Below are 22031 nucleotides of genomic sequence, written 5' to 3'. Positions count from 1 at the left end.
GATTGCTCACTGAGAGTGATGGTAGATGGCCCTGTCTTCTAACTTTTCCACTAATGCTTCCCCCCCCCCCCAAGGTTCAGTTCTTTCACCCATTCTTTTCCTCTGCTATATTAATGACCTTCTTCCATTGACTGGAAATTCTATCTATAATTTTGCCAATGATATATGATATCACACATTGCATTCCACTTTCCATTTTGAGAATATTTGCCCTACTCAATCAGCTTCAACTTCTGGAATATCCGCTACCAATTCCTTAAATGCCGATCTTCAGGTAATTCTCCAGTGGGGCAAAGACAACTTAGTTGATTTCAATCCTTCTAAAACTCTGTCTTGTCTTATATCTCGCAAAAAGGATTCTTCTGCTCCTATGCTTATCTTTGGTGACACTCCGATTTCTAGGCAAGATGATATATCTCTTTTGGTGATTACCCTGACTTCTAATCTCTCTTGGCACAAGCACCTTACAAATATTGCTTTCTCTGCATCTAAAAAACTTTGTTTTCTCTTTTGCTGTCGCTGTTACCTTTCTTCCAAACAGCTGTTCACTCTGTACAAATCGCAAATCCACCCTACCATGGAATATTGTTTCCACAACTGGGATGATGCCCAGTTGTGGGAACAAAAAACCTCTCTCAAGCTTCTAGATTCCATTCAGAAGAGGGCATTTAGGTTAATTAATGACTCATCTCTAACAGAGTCTCTCCACTTGTGTCTCATAGACTTACTGTTTCTGCTGCATACCTTTTCTACAGATACTTCCTTGGGCACTGTTCTTCTGAATTGGCATCTATAATTTCCACTCTCTCTTTCAAAACAGTCCAAACACATGACGCCAGCAAGCAAGCAACATCCATTTACTGTCTGCCTAACTTCAAACTCACTGAACCAACTTTTCATCTTCCTCATTTATTCATTCAACTGTCATTTTCTGGAACAGCCTTCCTTCTTATGTATTTCCTGAAAATTACAGTCTACAGAAGTTCAAATCTAATATCAACGAATATCTTCTTTCGTCTTCTCAACCTCCAACCCAAGCACGGTTCTAAGTACTATAGGTTCTAATGCCTCTCGTGTTTGGGGTTTTCATAAAAAAAAAAAAAAAAAAAAAAACTGAGCAGCAAACTTGGGAAATTAATTTAATATAGATTTATTTGGTGAAAATATATTTGTGAATTTTTTACATATATTTTTTTATTTTTTAATGATTAAGGCAGTGATAAAACAACTGAGGTTAATTTATTGTAATTGTGCAGTTAGCCATTAAAAAAAAAAAAAAAAAAACCCTTTATGCTGTAGATATTCATTCCAATGCAGTGCATATGTTATGGCCCAGGAATGATATACCCTCTCTCTCAATTTACAAAGCAATAAAGATTAGTTAGAGAATTTCAGAATACTTTTTGAAAGAAGAAAGAATTCATATACAGTGATCTTTACTTGTAACTGACATGTGCACAAGGAAATATGAAATATAGCAAGTTATCCCAAGTCATTCTTAACATTTTAATAATTTGTCATAGCAATGCTGAGTGTCAGGAATATTCAACCAGGTGGGGGAGGAAGAAATCAAATTCAGATCTTTTCTTTCTGGTGCAGTTTTAGAACTGCTCTTAACAGATAATTCTGAAAAACAGTGTTACTGTCATAAACAACTTTTACTCAACATTTCTAGATAGTTGCAAAATCTATTAAAATATCTTTCTTGAAGTAATCATAATCAATTAATGTCTAACTGATAATTTGAAGAGAAATGCACACAGAAAAAATGTCATGTAAGCTAATGAAAAGCACACTGCTGGTAAACAATCCAACTGTATTTTAATAAGAAATTTAATTTCTGATGCAGTGTGGGTGTTAAAAAACTTCATTGCCTTTTTTTTTTAAAAATCTCCTTTTTTTATTTTATTATTATTATTTTTTTTACCAAAGAAACACCTCTTTTCCTCCTGCCTAGAAGTACCTAATTTCCAGCTTTTAAAAAGTCAGCTTTGTGTACGTTGATGATTTTTCTTGTTATGCAAATGAAAATAGTGTAAAACATTTCCTCCCATGCATTATTCTTCTTAGTTAACTTTATGTGATATATTATTGTAACAGATTTGCTTTTCCTTTTATTACTGGACCCTGTCATAAGAAATTACTTCTGAAATTTCTTTCAGACATTTAAAATTCTCCAATAACTGAAAAAAAAAGAAAAAAGAAAGTTGTTTCCAGAAGGTTTTGTTTATCTTTCTTGATTGCTTACAGAATTTTGTCTTTCCAAACTCTGGCCTGACAACAGGATACTATAATAGATCTAGAAACATTGCCTGTAAAAATTTTTCTTTAATTTATAAGTAGTACTGATTTTGGCAGTGAATACTGTTCTCCATACCATTCATGTATTATTCTTGTCATCTAGATAACTAAATACAAAATTATTATTTAGTTTTTACTTATTATTTATTATTTACCATATAACATAAAACTGTCTTCCTAAATTTAAATCTGATTTCAATAATTATTAATTGTCCTGATAATATTAATGTGTGTCACTCTTTTGAAACAACTGTTATCTTGTTAATATGACAAGACAACAGTTGTTATTATGCCATACATAATAACAACAGTCTTGTTATTATGTATGGCAAAACTCCTGTGTAGTGTTAATTAGCTATATTTATACCATATTAAATGATATCTAACCAAATATTATATTTAACCCGGTCATGCCAGGTTTTTAATTACTTATTCTTTAATTATGAGGTAGTCTCTTGTGGTCATCTTTCATTCTGAAATAACAATCACTTTGTTTTTAAATGTATGTATAATTTGATTTTCTTGTATAATTTATTTAATTATATTTATTGCTATAATTGGTCAAAACTTTTGCATTAGATAGTATCTAGTCATGGTTTTGATGTGCTTGATGTCCATCATTATCTTATGATGCAACTGCATTTGCGTGCCAAGGATGGAATTCACTGGGAACCACCTGCTGTTCGCCATATGACTAATCTCATACTCACTCACATCTGCTTAGCATGGGGAATTTCTCTTCCACACAGGTATTGTATATACGACATATGCTAACCTCAAAATTTGTAACTTGTTTTAATAAAATAAATTTATTCAATTCTTGTATAATCTGTAACACTTTTAGTGTGGAAAAGATAAGAAAATCAGAGGGTGAAAGGAAAAAGAACTACAGAACCTCTCCACAATGCTTTTCATTGCCTAAAAAGATTTATCTTATTAACTGCAGAAAGATGGAAATCAATTAGACTTTGCTCTTGAATCCAAACATGTTTTGGCCATTTTTACACTTCAAGTAAGCAAGGTAGTTATCACACTGAATAATGAGAATATTCTACCACATAGAATCTGTATGGTATGAGATAATTGGAAGCAAAGGTATAATGAGAGTGGGAGTAATCTACATTGTGAAGATTATGATAAGAGCTTCTACATGCAAATGGAATGGGCAAGTAAGCGTGAATGTCTTATTATGGGCGATTTTAATTTGCCTCTAATTGATTTGTGTAAATGGGAGGGAAATTCCACATGGAGGACAAAATTTTAAAATCAACATATCAGGGAAAGTACTAGGGAAAACAATAATCTAGACCTCATCACCCATGAACCAAATGACATAATAGGGACCAGTACAGGAACCAGTAGCAGGAAGTGATCGTGGAGTTCTACAGTGGACGATGAAGAGAAAGAGGTAGCAGTAGTTAAAGGCAAAGGAATGGGTTATAACTTCAGGAAAGGAAATTATGATGGCTTAAGGTGCTACATGGTTTTATTAACTGGGTAGATATCTTGCAGAGAGTGAATACAATTGAACTATGGTATACCTTTTAAAACATTAATCACAGAAGCCTTGAATGCTTATATACCATTAAAAAAATACTTCATGAGGAACATTCCAAGTTTGATGAATAATGAAGTTCCCAGACTACTTGAGCAGAAAAAGACATCATGGAAAAGTTCGAGCAATAAAAAGTACTGAAGCCTATAACAGCTACATATTGATCTGTAATAGTGCCACAAAAAAGGTTAGGCTGGCAAAGGCAGATGAGAATTGCTGGCAAAGAGATAGGAAAATAAATTCTTTACATAAATGCAAAGAAGAGGACAAACCAGATTGGACCCTTATATAGTGGACATGGGATAGTATTAGATAACTCAGCTGAAGTTGCAGATGAACTCAACAATTACTTTGCATCGATATTTACAGAAGAAAAACAAAACCCTTCACGTCAATGAGAAATTATGGGAGTGAAGTTGAAAAAAATGTAATTAATGATGTTGAAATTTCACATGTTTATTTAATAAAAAAAACGTTTGAGCCTACAGGCCAATAAGGCTCCTGAGGTTGATGGCATATACAAATTTGTACATGGTAATCTTAAGGGAGGCGGCAAGTGAGTGCATAGAACCATTGGGGCTAATTATGCGAGCATCACTAGACTTGGGATTGATTCCGTTGGATTGGAAAAGTGCTAATGTATGTTTAACTAATCTGGTTAGCTATTTTGACAGGGTTACTCAAGTGCCGGACATTGGGAATAATTTCAATATTGTTTATTTGGATTTCAGCAAGGCATTTGACTCAGTCCCACATGAGCCATTACTTTATAAGCTGGAACAGGTTGGAATCACAGGGAAAGTCCTTAGATGGATAGCAGGATGGCTTCAGGGTAGGAGGCAGAGGGTTGTGATAAATGGTTATTCCTCAGATTGGGTTGATGTAAGAAGTGGGGTTCCCCAAAAGATCAGTATTAGGACCACTGTTGTTTCTGATCATAAATGACATCGATGAAGGGATAGAGGGTGTGATGTGTAAATTTGCAGATTATGTAAGGATCGGTAGAGTAGTTAATGATCACCCAGAAGAACTTCTTCAGATTACCTAGACTTCAAGGATGGTCAGAAAAACGGCAGCTTATGGTTTAATCCAGCAAAGTTTAGGGTATTTCACCTGGGGAACAGTAACCCCAAAATAACTTATACACTTGGTGGAGTTGAACTAAAACTGTTAGTGGAGGAAAGTGACTTGGGTGTTATGATACGGTCAGACTTTAATTTCTCTGAGCATTGTAGACAGGTTGCAAGGAAGGCCCATGGTGTCCTATCGATGATGTATCGAACAATTGCTAGTAGAGATAAGGAGGTCATAATCCCATTGTATAAGGTTATTGTTAGACCACATGTGGAATTCTGTGTTCAGGTATGGAGACCGCACCTAAAGAAAGACATTGTGCTTCTTGAAAGGGTCTAGAGACAGGTAACTTGCCTGGTGAGATTGGCAAAAGGGTGTCCATATGAGCAAAGACTTCGAATATGTGGGTTGCAGAGCTTGGAAACGAGGCACCTTAGAGGAGACTGATCGAAGTGTTTAAGGCTCTGAGAGGCATATTCAAAATGAATGAGCATAAAATTTTCATGGTTGTAAATGATTCTAGAACTAGGGGCTGTAATTTCAAGTTAGTGGGGGGGGGTGAGATGTTTAGACTGGATTGCAGGAAGTTTTATTTTAGCCTGCAAGTTATAAATTACTGGAATCAGTTATTATCTACGTGGTAGTAGAGGCTGACAGTTTGGGGAAATTCAAAGATCGGCTGGATAATTACCTACGGGTGCAGGGGAAATGCTTAGGTTGTCCATTTCCTTTTCTCTTATTTATTATTTTTTTAAAATTTTTTTCGTATTATTTTATTCTTATCATTTTATTCTATTTATTTTATTATTATTGTTATTTTTTTTGGCTGGAGCAGCATAAGCCATAGGCTTCCTTGCATCATGTGGCCATTGCTAATACATCATATTACATAATGTAATATGATGTATTAGCAATGGCCACATGATGCAAGGATCAAGTATTACTACATGATCCAAGTAGTAATACTTGGTGTTACAAAGATGCAGGTTCGCTCATCTGCTCACAATAGTTCATTGGGTTAGTTAGTTAGTTAGTTAGTTATTTCGTTTTTAGGAACATCAGCAACTAAGGCCATATTGCTCCGGGATATGCGTTGGTCATTCCCTGATCTTTCCGCATCCTCCGTATTTGGTGGTGACGGGCTCGAACCCCGGTCTAATCAAGAAGCGTGTGCTACGCACTGCTGCTCCTTCCCACTTGGCTACGGAGGCGCCTAGTTCATTGGGTGATAACCTTTCAGTATGCTAGGCATTTATTGTGGTTCCATAAAGCTTTTCACCAAACCTTCTGCTCACCTTCACTAGTAATTTGGAATTTAGGCGATGCAGAATGGCTGGACTTTGAAATTCAGCTCATATAGTTTACTGAAAATTATTTACTTTATACAAGGCTACCATTTCAGACCTACAAATGTGGTAGCCTTGTATAAAATTCTGAATTATTAAACAAAAGAAACTGGTTATAACTGTAACCAGTTTATTTTGTTTCAAATTTATCTCAGCAACTACTACTTTGTATGCTAAGCATCTTGTAATTTAGCAATCAATCGATAATATTATATATTTAAATAGCGAATTTTGTTGTAATTAAGGTGAATTGGGTCCCACATTAAGTGTGTTGTATGTGACATCTGGAAAGAATTGAACATTTTGATATTTCACAATTTCCATATGTGTTATGCAAATACAGTAGACTTCATTTATTGTGACCATTTTGGGACACAGCTTTATTGATAACAATAATCGGTGAAACAAGAATGCAGCTGTTTAGTGTTGTTTATTGATGAAGAGCAGAAATGTGTACATAAGTCGTAAACGTTGAAATCAAACAATATAAAATACTTTAATTTGGTCATCCACTATTTTCTTCAAGGTCATCAGTAAAAATGACACTGTCATGATGTTTCTGGTAATACATAAAAACAAAGTATTAAAATCAAGAATTAGAAAAGGGTTAATGCTATTATGAAACTATCACATTTTTTTCAAGAGTTAGTACTTTCTTTCACTGAATAATGACACTGGCAACCGTATGAACTGTACAAAGCAACTGCAGTAAATAGAAATGAAACTTGTTGGTGTTCAGGAACAAATTTGATGTTACATAATGACTTCACTGCAAGTGCATTATCTTGTGATTAGGCAAAAAAGCAATGTCAGAAACAGTGGCACAAATTACAGTGTGTGTTTGTTTGTTATTTGGTTTTTAGGAGCATTAGCAACTAAGTCCATATTGCTCCGGGGATATACAGTGGTCATTCCCTGACCATTCCGCATCCTCCGTATTTGGTGGGCATGGGCTTGAACCCCAGTCTAATCATGAAGCGTATGCTATGCACTGCTGCTCCTGCCCACCTGGCTACGAAGGTGCTGTGCGTGCGTGTGTGTGTATACACACACACACGCATGCACCTATCGAGGATCTATTGAACTTTTGCAAGTAGAGATAGGGACGTGATAATCCCATTATATAAGGCTTATGTTAGACAACACTTGGAATACTGTGTTCAGCTATGGAGACCGCACCTAAAGAAAGACATCGAGCTTTTTGAAAGGGTGCAAAGACGGGTAACTCACTTGGTGAGATCGGCAAAAGGGCGTCCTTATGAAGAAAGACTTCGAATATGTGGGTTGCAGAGTTTGGAAACTAGACTCCTTAGAGGAGATTTGATTGAGATGTTTAAGGCTCCGAGAGGCATCGGTAAAACGAATGAGGATGAAATTTTCAAGATTATAAATGATGCTAGAACTAGGGAACATAAATTCAAGTTACGGGGGGAAATGTTTAGACTGGACTGCAGGAAGTTTTATTTTAGCCGGCGAGTTATAAATTACTGGAATAAGTTGCCTTCGTGGGTGGTAGAGGCCGACAGTTTGGGGAAATTCAAAGGTCATCAGGATAGTACTTTCGGGTAAGGGAAGCATAGGATGATAGGTTTATTTTCCTTTTTTTTTTTTTTATTTTTTTATTAATTATTATTATTATTTTTTTTTTTTTGTTGTTTTTATCATTGTTTTGTTCGGATATTTTTTTTTTTTTTTTTTGGCTGATGCAGCATAAGCCATAGGCTTTCTTGCACCATAAGCCATAGGATTTCTTGCACCATGCAGCCATTACTAATACTAATACATCTGATTGGGACTTTATAGAAGTGATAACATTACATTAATGATAATGTTATTCTTGATCACAATAAATGGCATATTCTGTACTTTCAAATGCATACAGATTGTTTCTGTTTAGTTGTTTCAGATCTTTGTGGATACCAAATGAGATGTTAAGCTCTATTCAGAATCTTTTCTGTTGCGTCCTTAAAAGCTGCCTGGTTCACACCCATCATAATTGGTCCCTAGAATGTTCGAAAGCTGTGTGTTATGCAGTGAAAAACTGGTATACAGGTTTCCAGTCTGATGGCCATGTTTAGATCTGGTGGATACCTGAAGAATCTTGTTAATCACAAGATTGTGTCATTTCAACTGTGAAGTTTGCCCATCATCTTCTGGAGTTTTCTCATGGGCTTGGAATGTTATTCCTGGAACAATGGTTGCCATGCAGTACACTGATGTTTTGGACAATTTCCCTCTCCTTAGTCTGTGGAAGCAGTATGGAGGAGGGTTCCTTTTCAGTATGAGAATGTACCATTTCATACTGTACAGCCTGTGGTGACTTGGTTTAAAGACAGGATTGAAAAAGATTCACTGGCCTATTCAGAGCCCCTAACCCTCTTTAATGCATTTGAGATGAACTGAAACATTGCATTTTGGGAAGGATAACGTAGCTGTAATCAGGCTGAATTGACTACTGTGTTGGACCAAATGGTCCAACTGTATTTTGGTCCAGGAATGGACCAAAATACAGTTTTACAATTATCAAAAATTGGTTCAGAGTTTACCTTCAAGGCATACAGTATGTAATTAAGGAGCTTATTATGGACATTGTTTAATCTTTACTGAATGTGAGATGGAAAACTAGAACATTGAAACAATGTATTTATTGGTGAAACAAGTAGTTTTTATTTATTTTTACTTTTTTAAATTTTTTCATGTCTTTCAATGCTATCCAAATATTTGTTAGTTTTAGCATAGAATAAGGAAAGTTATTGAATTCATTTGCAAGTTTTGTGTTGGTGAACAGATGGTTTATTATTTTTAAAATCTGGCGCTTAGTGTAAAACTTATCATAAATTTCAGGTGCTTTATCAGAACTTTGATGCACATATCTGGTGTCAGTTGTATGTTGTCCACTTTGTATTTGCTTATATGCGCTTTATTTGTAAAAAAAATAGGTACCGGTACTCATTCTTTGCTATTAGGAAAAGTTGAAAATTAAAAGGATATGAAAAGTACAGTACTCTAAAAAAATTATTTCCTGATATTGTTACTTTAGTAATAATGTTTTTGGAATAAGAACAACAAATTAATTATATTAACACACAGTTTATTAAACATAAATTTATTATTCAAGTATGTAAAATGCATAAAAAGTAAAAGTTAGTAAAAAAAAATTCATAAAGTTTTTATAGAATGTTCCAAATTTTTATTGAATTTTCATCCAACACACTACATAGACTTCTTTTCATCTGTTTGTGTCTGTTGCTGAAAGAAGTTTCCGAAGCAGCCACAAATCGACATATTTGCTGGATCGAAGTGTGTCACTGGTGGGCCTACAATTTTAAGAAATAGTAGTGAAGAAATTGTTTTTGTCATCGAAGCTCTGGTTGGACTGATGATGAGATTCATTTGTGAAAATTCTCGTTCGCATTCACTTGATGAAATTGGTATCATATTCAGAACGTTCATCAAATGCTCTTAAATTTTTCCGAAACCATCTTTTCCATTAGGTATTCTTGAAATCCATGAATTGTATCTCTTTCATTTAAGTGAAGCCTTATAGACAATTTTCTAACTTTATTCTTACCAAATGCCAACATTTCACGTTTAGAAGGTTTAATACCTTCGTTGTCCTCAGTTTCCTTCTCCCGTCATCGATATTGTTACTATTTATTAAATCTATTTATTAATTACTAGTTCTTAAATTTGAATTTTTTCTTTTCTTTCCTTTTTTTTTTTAATTGTCCAAAATGTCGTTGTCAATCAGATATTCAGCTATTGTGACCATGTAGAGAGAGAGGGAGAGGTGAAAATTTACGGAAAAATGTGGGTAATGCACTTCCGCGAAACAACAGAATATTATTTGTCGGGGTAAAAGTAAATCACTCTCTCCTAATTCTCGAATGGGGTACTTATAGTTGATTCACAGCAGTGTCAAACCTACGGCCTGTGTGGAAAGTGAATACAGCATTTTAAATTTTGCTAATTATCAAAAAAATTTTCTCGTTAAATGTTTTTTTTAATGAATGTAATCGTGTATTGTACTTAATAATGTTTTCAATTTTAGATGTATCATTATTTTTATTTATTCACCTTATATTCACCTTAACCAGTGATCCTTTCAGGTTGTAAATTTTCTAAAGCAAGCATTTAAAGGCAAAAGTAAGATATTTTTTTGAAAAACAAAAGAAAGTCATATTTTTATAATTTTAATAAAAACTAAAAAATTAATTAGTGATATAGATTAGTTATACATAAAAGTATTGGGAATTTGCTATTTTTTATATATAGCCTGAAAATAAAAAATGGTAACATGAAAACAGAAACTTCTTTTACATGTAACAAGATAATGGAAAATGTAATGCACTAATTTTTCTCGTATCACTCAGTGTGGTCCCTGAAAGAAATCTAACTTTGAATATGGCCCCTGTATGGGAAAAGGTTGGATACCACTGCAGTAGAAGGTGGGCCAGAGCCCATTGGGAATACCCCTTGATCTTCTCGCTGTTGACCAGCTCGACTTCTCCTTATGTGAGACAGATGGTTGGATTGGTTTTACCAGATACTCCTTAGTTGTAGAATGGTGTTAATCCCTTTAGCTCTTTCAATTCTTGCTTAGCAGCAACATTAATTTCCTAAATTGTCTGAAGGCCAGAAGTGCGATCAGTGCATACCCAGTTAAGTCTCTCCTAAGCAGTTCATTATATGAAAATTTTCTTTGCTCAATGGAAACTATTTTAAATGTAATTTCCAAGGGGAACTCAAAAAAATTTGCTATAAAAGGAGTTCATTAAACAGAAGTCCAACTGAGTAATTTAGAATTTTAAAATGGTTATGAAGTTTTATATAGAAAATATCTTAACAATAAACAGTGAAAAATGCAAATGAGTTAAATAAATTTAAGCTTATTTGAATAGTAGGTAAACATGTGAAAAATTTATGGAATATTACAAATTTCAAAGTGTACTGCATCCAAATATCACAAGTCACTGTAAATAAAGGTGCCGGTATGCCATACCATTGCTGTACTGTCCCAAAAAATTACTGCTTATATGTAATTTAACTGGTCCCTGAAAGTCTGTCAACAAAGTGCTTTTACGATCAGTTAGTTTTTTTTTTTTGTTGTTGTTTTTTTTATGAAAACCCCAAACACGAGTTTTTATAACCCGTAGTACTTAGTACGGTGCTTGGGTTGGAGGTTGAGAAGACAAGAGAAGATATTTATTGACATTAGACTTGAACTTCTGTAGACTGAAGATTTTTCAAAATGGAAAGTAGAATGCAATGTGCTATCATTGGCAAAACTATGGATAGGATTTCCTGTAAATGAAGAAGGTCATTAATATACAAGAAGAAAAGAGTGGGGGAAAGAACTGAACCTTGGGGGACACCAGCATTAGTGGATAAGTTAGAAGAAAGAGAGCCATCTACCATCACCCTCAGTGAATAACCAATGACAAAAAACAGTTGGCAAACCATAAGATGGAAGCTTATTTAGAAGACCTTTATGCGAAACACGATCGAAAGCCTTTGAGATGTCAAGAGCAACTGCTTGTGTTTCACCAAACTTTTCCATTCAGTTTGTCCATAAATGGGTAACGTAAGCCAGAATATCACCAGTGGATCGACACTGACAGAATCCATATTGGCGATCGTTGATCAAACTGAAGGTTTTTAGGTAGTTTAAGGGTTGGTGGTTAATTGATTTCTCCATTACTTTAGAAAGAGTAGAAGTAATTGCAATGGGATGATAATTGGATGGGAGGGATTTGTAACCCTTTGCAAATTTCCAAGCAGAAGGAAAAACACCTTAGGAATAAGAAAGTGAAAAAAAGGCCCCAAAAAATGGGAGTAAGTTCAGGAGTACAGGTTTTGAGAACAAATATAGAAATACCATCAGGACCAGGAGCTTTCTTATCATCAATATCCTGAAAAAGGCCTCTGAGGTTGGGAAAATTCATATTTTAGTATTAAATCAGCTCACACCAACCATAAGAATAAGCATTTACTGTAACTAGAATATTTATTTACATATTAAAATAAAATAAATATTTACAAAAAACTGCTATTATATTAAATATACATGTAAAAACATTAAAACTGTGATAAAATCCTTGAGATAAAATACACTAAAATAAACCGGATTAAAAGCGATAAAAATCTCTGGAGCTTTCGGAAGCTTGCGCTCCCTTCCTCAGCAGTAACAAAACTTCCTGCAGCACGTCCATATATAACAGGCTAGGGTAGGCCCTAGGCTAAAAACTTCTGTGTTTAAAAAACCTATGTGCAGAGGCCAGTACACCCATTATAGTTCAGCACAAGCTGGGCAGCATAAGAATAGTGTAGTGAAAGCTCTACTAGATAGAGCAGGGTCACACTGCACCACCTCTGAGGACAAAGAATGTGAAATTAGACGGGTCACAGCAGACCTTAGAAAATGCGGATACCCCCAGAGGATCATAGACAGATTTAGTAGAGGAATAGAGTCTAACCGTCAGGAACCGTTTGTTCCTGTCGCTACCGCATACATTCCTTACTATCCGGGCGTTACTGAGCATCTCGCTAGAATTTTGCGGGGCTATAAAACACGCTGTGTGCAGCTTCCCGGGCGGAGGTTGCACACTGTGTTGTCTCAGGTAAAAGACCCAATAACAAAGGACCTGAGTAGTGGAGTAGTATACAGGATAGAATGCCCGGATTGTGGGGAATGTTATGTGGGCGAGACAAAACGACGGCTCAAGGATCGTCTGGGGGAGCATGCAAATGCTATAAAAACCGCTGATTACAATAAATCTGCTGTGGCCGAACATTTTTGGGAGAAGCAGCATCAAATTTCCCCAGAGGATGCGGTTATCATGGATCGAGCGCATGGGTTCTGGAACCGTAAATGGCTCGAGAGCCTACGAATCTGTTCATCCGACCACAATATTATGAATAGGGACAGAGGTATGCGTATGCATCCTCTGTTTGAAACTATTATCCTAAGTACGGATGAACGGTTTTGCTTAACACGTTCCCTAGCTATTTCCGCTTCCAGTTCAGACCATGCGCCGACTGCACCACGTGTATAGGTACCGTGAGCCTGTTATATATGGACGTGCTGCAGGAAGTTTTGTTACTGCTGAGGAAGGGAGCGCAAGCTTCCGAAAGCTCCAGAGATTTTTATCGTTTTTATCGCTTTTAATCCGGTTTATTTTAGTGTATTTTATCTCAAGGATTTTATCACAGTTTTAATGTTTTTACATGTATATTTAATATAATAGCAGTTTTTTGTAAATATTTATTTTATTTTAATATGTAAATAAATATTCTAGTTACAGTAAATGCTTATTCTTATGGTTGGTGTGAGCTGATTTAATACTAAAATTCTTATCATCAAGATTCGTCAACATCCTTTTGATGGAAGACCACAGGAGGCATTGAATGGAGCATGTTGGGAATGGTGGGAGGTGTTTTACCAAGCTCATTAATACATTAGTTGGAAGGAAAATGAGATGCTACCAGGTCAGCTTTATCCTTGGCTGAATTGACAACAGAACCATCTGGTTTTGATGGAGGTGGGAGCAGAGATCGGCAAAAGTTGCAGCCAATAGCTTTGGCAAGAGACCAGAATGCTCGGCTACCATTAGGCAAGAAGAAAGTTTTCTACTCTTAGCCTGTTCAAAATCTAGTTTGGACTGATTTAATAACTACTTTGCAATTGTTGCGAATTATGGTGTAGGCAGAAAATTAAACTGAAGAATTGGAAACAAGCCTATTATGATATGCAACATTCTTCTCTTGTGAACAGCCTTAGCACATTTATTGGAAATCCAAGTTTTAGATAAAAGATGAGATTTTAAAGTAGAGTGTGGAATAAAGGATTCCATTCCTACAAGAATAATTCACTGACACGATCTGAACAAATGTTGATATCAGAAGTTTTGAAACAGTAATCCAACCAAGGAAAAGAAATCTCGCAGGTCATCCCATTTTACATTCTTGTAATGCCAAACAACACGAGATTTGGAATAGCCACGAGATAAAGGCTCCATTGGAGAAGAAACAATCACCAAGTTGTGATCTGAGGTGCCTAAATGACCACTCACTTTGAACGTGTACTTAGAAGGGTTGTTTGTGAGAAAAAGATCAAGCATGTTGACTGTATGGTTAGGATTGTTCGGTATTCTTGTAGGTAAATGAACAATCTGTGCAAGATCATTAGTAATTGCAAAAGCCTTTGCATCTCGACTAGCTGGGTCGGTGTGACTAGAAAATGGAAGACAGCTGGAGTTGTGAACATTAAAATCACCAAGGAAAATTACCTCATTGTTAGGAAAGTTGGACTGGAGAAAGTCAAGTTGCAAAGAGAGGAAGTCAGAGTTCCAAGTGATTAGTGGAGTTGGGAGAACGGTAGAGACAACAGATGAATTTGACAGAATGAAATAGAGATTTTAAGCCAGAGAAGATTGAAAAGAGGAGATTTCAAATTACCAAGTCTCTGACGAGGAATATCGGAACGGAAATATGCACAAGTACCACCTTTGAGGCGAAAGGAATCGTACAGCGAATAATTTGGGCAACTGAGATGAGTAGTGGTTGAATCAACCAATAACTGAGATTCTGTCAGAAAATGTACATGGGGTTTGGCAGACTGCAAGTGGAAACGGACATCATGGAGATTGGAACTGAGACCACGTATATTTGTGAAATGAACTAGGAAGTGTTTGGGAGGTTTAGATATTTTCGCAGATAAGCGTACTCTGTTAGTTTGGCAATTCATGGTGCATTCAATAGTAAGAAAAAGTGGGTGGAACATGCTGTATGAAGTAATGAAATTTTTGGATATGACATACACATGGTAAGAATATACCCAGATCCTTGACATAACATGGCCTTGACAATGCCCCCCCCCCCCGCATACCCTCCAGTCACTATCTGGCAGAGTAGAGGTAGCAAGATTATACACTAGCTGGTCCGGAAGCCTCCTAAAGAGTTACCAATAGGTTCGGACCAGTGTACTAACTAGAGGCTGGCCTATGAACACCGTTTTAGAGCTGTACCCTCGAAATATAAGGAAGATTGGATCTCGCCATGATGTCCATCATAACTTCAAAACTCATCATACTGCATGATGGAAGAGATGGGGAAGGGTTGACCGGAATTCTGACAGTTAGTCTGACACGACTCTCATATCAATCAAATGTTTGGAAGAATTGATTATGAAATTGAAAACAAAACTTAAAAAAAAAAACTTGAAATAAATAATATTCAATTACAGCAGGTAACCCTTGTATAACATGATAGTTAGGTTCGTATAAAATCTTGTGTAGTGCAAAACAGTGTTATTCAGGACTAAGAACCAGTACAAAAAGGGTGGTTATGTTCCAAAAGCTAACAAAAATGCAATTTTTTTTATAACTATCGGAAACTTCATTTTTATTGAAAATAGTAATAATTGTACAAACTTCTTATAAACTGTGTATGTCAGATAATGCACATTCATTTAATTTTCTTCCTCTTCATTGCTGCTAAGCAGAATCAAAGGAGAACATTTTCTCTGTTGCAGAATAACTTCACCTTTTAAACTTTCTTCTGCAGCTCTAGATTTTGTGTACCTTCTGCTCTCTTTAAAAAATCAGTAATCTGTGATTGTTTGCTTTTGCTTGATAGATCTTTGTAAATTGCTTGGTATGGAATTAAGCAATTTTGAAGCTTCCTTTTGAACTTCGTATTCCTCTCAGTCAAAGGATCTGCATTAAAAAAATAAGATTCTAATTGCTTGGCTAAGTTTATGCCTTCTGGTATACTCTTTAGTATAAAATTTGGAATTCAGAATTTTTTCATCTGCACTATCATCCTCTGAATTGTAATATGATTTACCTCCGATACAATTTCCACCAAATCTGCTTTGCTAGCCTCTTTTTCTACTAGTAATTCTCAAACATCTTCAGTAGTCATATCATCAAAACCTTCCCTTCCTACAGACTTAGCAAGTTACTTACTACAAACTTAGCTACTATCACGCCTATTCTGTTTTCTGCCAGTTCAACCATGTTTCCTGAATGAACTGACTCTGGCCATACATTTTTCCAACATGCGTGTTGATGGTTTTACTTCTTTGAGCGATAAAGCTATGATTCTGATATGGTCAACAATTGAGAAATGTTTCCAACCCCTTCAATAGATTCAGCATCAATTTTTTCCAAAATCTATTGTAACGATTTTCTGATGTAATGAGTTTTAAAGGTAGATATAATGCTTTGATCTAATGGCTGAATTAAAGAAGTTGTATTAGGTGGTAGGAACATTACTTCAACATTTTGGATGGCCTGGAGCATTATCCAATAGTAATAAAACTTTGAAATATAGATTTTTCCGCTTTAAATAGTTTTCTATAGCTGACCAAAAAAACAATTTAGAAACGATTATTTAAATAAATTGCTAGATACCCAAATTATGCCTAAGTTCCTTAGGCATAATTTAGGGCTGGAATTTAATTCACAACAAAGAAATTATTCCAGTATGGTTCTTAAGAACAAAGTTTTTAGTGATATATACCCAGAAAAATTTATAAATGATCAAATAAAAACCAATATAAACTTACAAAAACATTAAAAGTAACGAACTGCACGCCTCAAAGTCACAATTTGTTAAGGTCTCAAACAAGCACAAGTTCAATAGCACAGAACCTAACATGGGGATTTCCCAAGAAAATAAAATATGGGAATTTCCCAATTTTTTTTTTTTGCTTAACAACAAGCAAGTCAACAGTGGGGATTTACAAAAATGAAAGGAAATGTTGAAAAATTACATCCAACATAATAGCAGGGTTTTCTCTGCACAAAAGCTCAAAAATACTGTGTTACCCAAGATTTGCTGCAATTCTCTAACCATATTAGAGCGAAACCGTGTTGTGGAAGTACTGTGTTAAACAGGGGTTGGCTGTATTTAGATTATAGAAATTGTTATTCATTTGATTATGCCCATAACTAGTTTTACCAGGCTCACTGTAGTGGTGGAAGTGGTCTGATGTAAGGAAACTACCTGCTGTTATACTATGAAGATTTTTGTTGTTATATCTAATGGGTAATACTTCTTTCTAACTTTAAAATTTTTTGAGTAAAGTACTTGTTTTGTTGTTTATTTGGTTTTTAGGAGCATTAGCGCCTAAGGCCATATTGCTCTGGGATATGCGGTGGTCATTCCCTGACCTTTCCGCATCCTCCGTATTTGGTGGTGACGGGCTTGAACCCCGGTCTAATCAAGAAGCGTGTGCTATGCACTGCTGATCTTTCCCACATGGTTACGGAGGCGCCGAGTAAAGTACTACTTTTTTGAATAAAGTACTACTTTCGGAAAGAAGTTGAGTAAAGTACTACTTTTAAAGTAGTACTTTACTCAACTTCTTTCTGAAGAAAATTCTTATGCATAGATATATTGTATATAGTAACGCTGTTCCTATTTTTATTGTGAATAGAATTGTACCCACATAACACATAATCCAAAGATTTATTATTTATAAATGGTCATTTTTACATGCTTAAGAGAGACATTAAAATTTTTCAGGTTTAATGTTTCCAGTTTATATTTATGTGATGGCGTCTCTGGTGAAAGAGATGGTATTTCCAATGTTCAGAACAGAATGACTCGTGAATTAGATTCAGATGGTGTAAAATCTACATCTGAAAACAAAAATCAGAGCACTCCTGGGCCATCAAAACGTGTTGATAAAAATAAAAGAAAGAGAAAAAGAAATGTAAGCTGAAAATGATAAACTTAAGATATAGTTAATTAAATTGTTACATAAATTCCGTTTCAGGTACATAATTTTTATTTTTTATTTCTCTTTGTACAGACATTTAAGGTTCCTTAATATAATTATTGTTTTGTTCTAATGTAACATTCTTAAAGAAACAGTATTTGCAATTTTTGAAATATGGCAAAAAGGTGAGCTTATACAGCATCAGCAAAAAAAAAAAAAAAAAAAAATTACATCTCACTTATCCAACCACTCCAATAGTTTGTCTATTCAAACTATCCACTATCAGTAGTTTGAATTTGAAAGTGGATAGTTTGAATTTATTCAAACTATTCACTTCCACAACAATGGATGAAAGCTTGTTCCAACAAGCTTTCATCCTTTCAGCCACACGTTGGCTGAAGGCAAACTTCCACGCATCTATTCTGCCACAATCCTTCCTCAGTTTGAATTTGTTTCCTCATGTGCATAGTCTGACAAGAGGAAAAAATCTATCAGAATATGAGTTTCAAAGCCGTAAACATCTGTCAGTTATTGAAGACTCGACATCTCATAGGTGTCAAGCCTCTAGGTGCTGCAATGTACAGTTTTTTCTCAGTAAGAGCACCCCTTTTGTTCCACTCACAAATCTCATTGTCCTTCTCTGTATCCATTCCAGTAGCTTTACATCCTTCCTAAAATGAGGTCTCCAGACCTGAATGCAGTACTCAAGATGTGGTCCGACCAATGCTTTATGCAGTATTCCTGCTAGCAGAATTCCTATATTACCATTGACAAAACCCAATGGGTGTCCTGGTGGCCTGTCTGTACTGCACAATTACCTCCTTTTCATTTTCTACTATACTGAGTGTAGTACCACACAGTTGATACCTAACTGTGGTGTTACTGTTGCCTATATGCAGCATCTGTCCATGTTAAACTTCAGTTGCCATAACTCAGCCCATCTGCCTAATTTTTCTAGACCTTGTTGCAGGTCTAGTTATACCTTAATTACCGTCATTAATCACCCCCTCACAACCTCTGTACCATCTGCAAACTTAGACATTATGCCTGATATGTCCTCATCAGAATCACTAATAAATACAGAAAACGACAATAGGCCCAGCATCAAACTTGTGGGACTCCATAACATTAGCCCACGAAGAGCAGTGTCTATTGATAACCAACTCTCTTCTCTGACTCAACCATTCCTTTTCCATAGCAGTAATTCTCCCTTAATGCCACACTGCTCCAATTTGAACAGCAATCTTTTGTGTTCAACAGTATCAAAAGCTCTGCTTCTTAGCTTTGCTTCTTTCTGAAAGCAAGAAATTGTAAATTTTTTTTTTTTATGAAAACCCCAAACACGAGAGGTATTAGAACCTATAGTACTTAGTACCTTGCTTGGGTTGGAGGTTGAGAAGACGAAAGAAGATATTTGTTGACATTAGACTTGAACTTCTGTAGACTGTAATTTTCAGGAAAGACATATGAAGGTTGTTCCATAAAACGGCAGTTGAATGAATAAACAAGGAAGATGAAAAGTTGGTTCTGTGAGTTTGAAGTTGGACAGTAAATGGATGTTGTTGGTGACAACACATGTTCGTGCTGCCACCATCTGAGGCACCCGCATAATTCGGACTGTTTTGAAAGAGAGAGCGAGAATTATAGAAGCCAATTCAGAAGAACAGTGCCCATGGAAGTATCTGTAGAAAAGGCATGCAGCAGAAACAGTATGTCTGTGAGACAGCAAGTGGAGAGACTCAGTTAGAGATGAGTCATTAATTAACCTAACTGCCCTCTTCTGAATGGAATCTAGAAGCCTGAGAGAGAGGTTTTGGGGGCACCACCCCAGATGTGGGAACAATATTTCATGATAGGGCATATTTGCGATTTGTACAGAGTGAACAGCTGTTTGGAAGAAAAGTAACAGCGAGAGCGAAAGAGAAAATCAAGTTTTTTAGATGCAGAGGAAGCAATATTTGTAATGTGCTTATGCCAAAAGAGATTAGAAGTCAGGGTAATCCCCAAAAGAGATATATCAACTTGCCTAGAAATCAAAGTGTCACCAAAGATAAGCATAGGAGCAGAAGAATCCTTTATGTGAGATATAAGACAAAACTGAGTTTTAGAAGAATTGAAATCAATCAAGTTGTCTTTGCCCACTGGAGAATTACCTGGAGATCGGCAAGGAATTGGTAGCGGTTGTTCAAGAAGTTGAAGCTGATTGAGCAGGGCAAGGTTTCTCAAAATGGAAAGTGGAATGCAATGTGCTATCATTGGCAAAACTATGGATAGGATTTCTAGTGAATGGAAGAAGGTCATTAATATACAAGAGTTTCCCCCACTCTTTATATACATTAATATATAAAGAGTGGGGGAAAGAACTGAGCCTTGGGGGACACCAGCATTAGTGGAGAAGTTAGAAGACAGAGAGCCATCTACCACCACCTTCAGTGAGCTATCAGCTGGATAACCAATTACAAAAAACAGTTGGCAAACCATAAGATGGAAGCTTGTTTGGAAGACATTTATGCCAAACATGATCGAAAGCCTTTGAGATATCAAGAGCAACTGTTTGTGTTTCACCAAACTTTTCCATTGAATTTGTCCATAAATGGGTAACGTAAACCAGAATATCACCAGTGAATGAACACTGATGGAATCCATACTGCCGATCATTGATCAGATGGAAGGTTTCCTAGGCAGTTTAAGAGTTGGCGGTTAATTGATTTCACCATTACTTTAGAAAGAGTAGAAGTAATTGCAATGGGATGATAATTGGATGGAGGGATTTGTCACCCTTTTTAGGAACTGGCTGGATATGAGCAAATTTCCAAGCAGAAGGAAAAAACACTTTTGGAATAAGAAAGTGAAAAAAGGTGGCAAAGAACAGGAGTAAGTTCAGGAGCACAGTTGTTGAGAACAAGTGAGAAATACCATCAGGACCTGGAGCTTTCTTAGCAGCAAGATTCGTCAAAATCTTTTTGATGGAAGACCACAGGAGGCGATGAATGGTCCGTGTTGAGAATGGTAGGAGGTGTTTTAACAAGATCATTAATACATGAGTTGGAAGAAAAATGGGATGCTAGCAGGTGAGCTTTATGATGAGCATTTTCTTTATAAATGAGTGTTTTCTGGCAGTTTTTAATAATTTTTATATTAAAAGAAAAAAGAGAAAAAAAAGTTATGTATGTAGTGCTTTACATTTCCCTTTAATTAGTAAACAGTAGTAATATTTGATTTATAACCAAAAAAAAAAAAAAAATTAGCAAAAGCAACGACTTTTTTGTGTGAACTTTTCACTTCTGCACATCTGTCATATTGATTATTCATTTCTCCAGTCAGCACATTAAACAGACAATCTGATGCTTCAACTACAGTGTATGGTAATGGATGGATTCATACATATCACATATGCTTATGTGATATGTATGAATAAACAAAATAATTGCTGGATTTATATTGATTCAATTTTAAGAAATGTTGAGGAGGTTTGAATAATCTTTCTAAAAAGAATTAAATATAAATTTTCATGAAAATCTAACCACTAGGAGTAGAGTTGTTACATGCAGATGGATAGATGGACAAAGAAATAATAATTGTTGGATTTATATTCATTAAAAAATTAATTTTTATTTTAATGAAATTTGGAATGGCCCAAGAGGTCTTTCTAAAAGAGCCAAATATAAAATTTTATGAGAATTCCTTCACTAGGAGTCTAGTTATGATATATGGACAGACAAAGACGGGCTGCAAGAGTAGCTCATGGTGTATTGTCAATGATATATAGGAATTTTTCTAGCAGGGATAAGGAGGTGATTATTCCCTTGTATAAGGCAATGGTCAGGCCATACCTAGAGTACTGTATACAGGTCTGGAGGCCTCATTTCAAGAAGGATGTAGAGCTGCTGGAACGAGTACAGAGAAGGGCAACAAGATTAGTGAAATGAACAAAGGGGTGCTCTTATGAAGAAAGGCTTAAGTTTTGCAAATTATAGTGTCTGGAGACTAGGCACCAGCGAGGTGATCTGATAGAGGTGTATAAAGC

The 22031-nt window shown here is 35.7% G+C and overlaps 1 protein-coding gene across 1 annotated transcript in view; it reads left to right on the top strand.

Annotated features, from left to right (window-relative positions):
* Positions 1–22031, top strand: part of LOC150087413 (PC-esterase domain-containing protein 1A-like) — a 151827-nt gene that overhangs the window by 93480 nt on the left and 36316 nt on the right. Inside the window, exons 6-7 of the mRNA XM_090372054.1 lie at positions 2881–3050; positions 17809–17998. Coding sequence (XP_090228180.1) covers positions 2881–3050; positions 17809–17998 — 360 coding nt within the window. The remainder of the gene's footprint in view (positions 1–2880; positions 3051–17808; positions 17999–22031) is intronic.

This window comes from Mastigoproctus giganteus, chromosome 4 (assembly GCF_048544385.1).
Source record: "Mastigoproctus giganteus isolate SK-2022 chromosome 4, ASM4854438v1, whole genome shotgun sequence".
Classification (NCBI taxonomy): domain Eukaryota; kingdom Metazoa; phylum Arthropoda; class Arachnida; order Uropygi; family Thelyphonidae; genus Mastigoproctus; species Mastigoproctus giganteus.
Note: the sequence above shows the minus strand (reverse complement) of the source record. Positions and strands in the feature narration are given on the sequence as shown.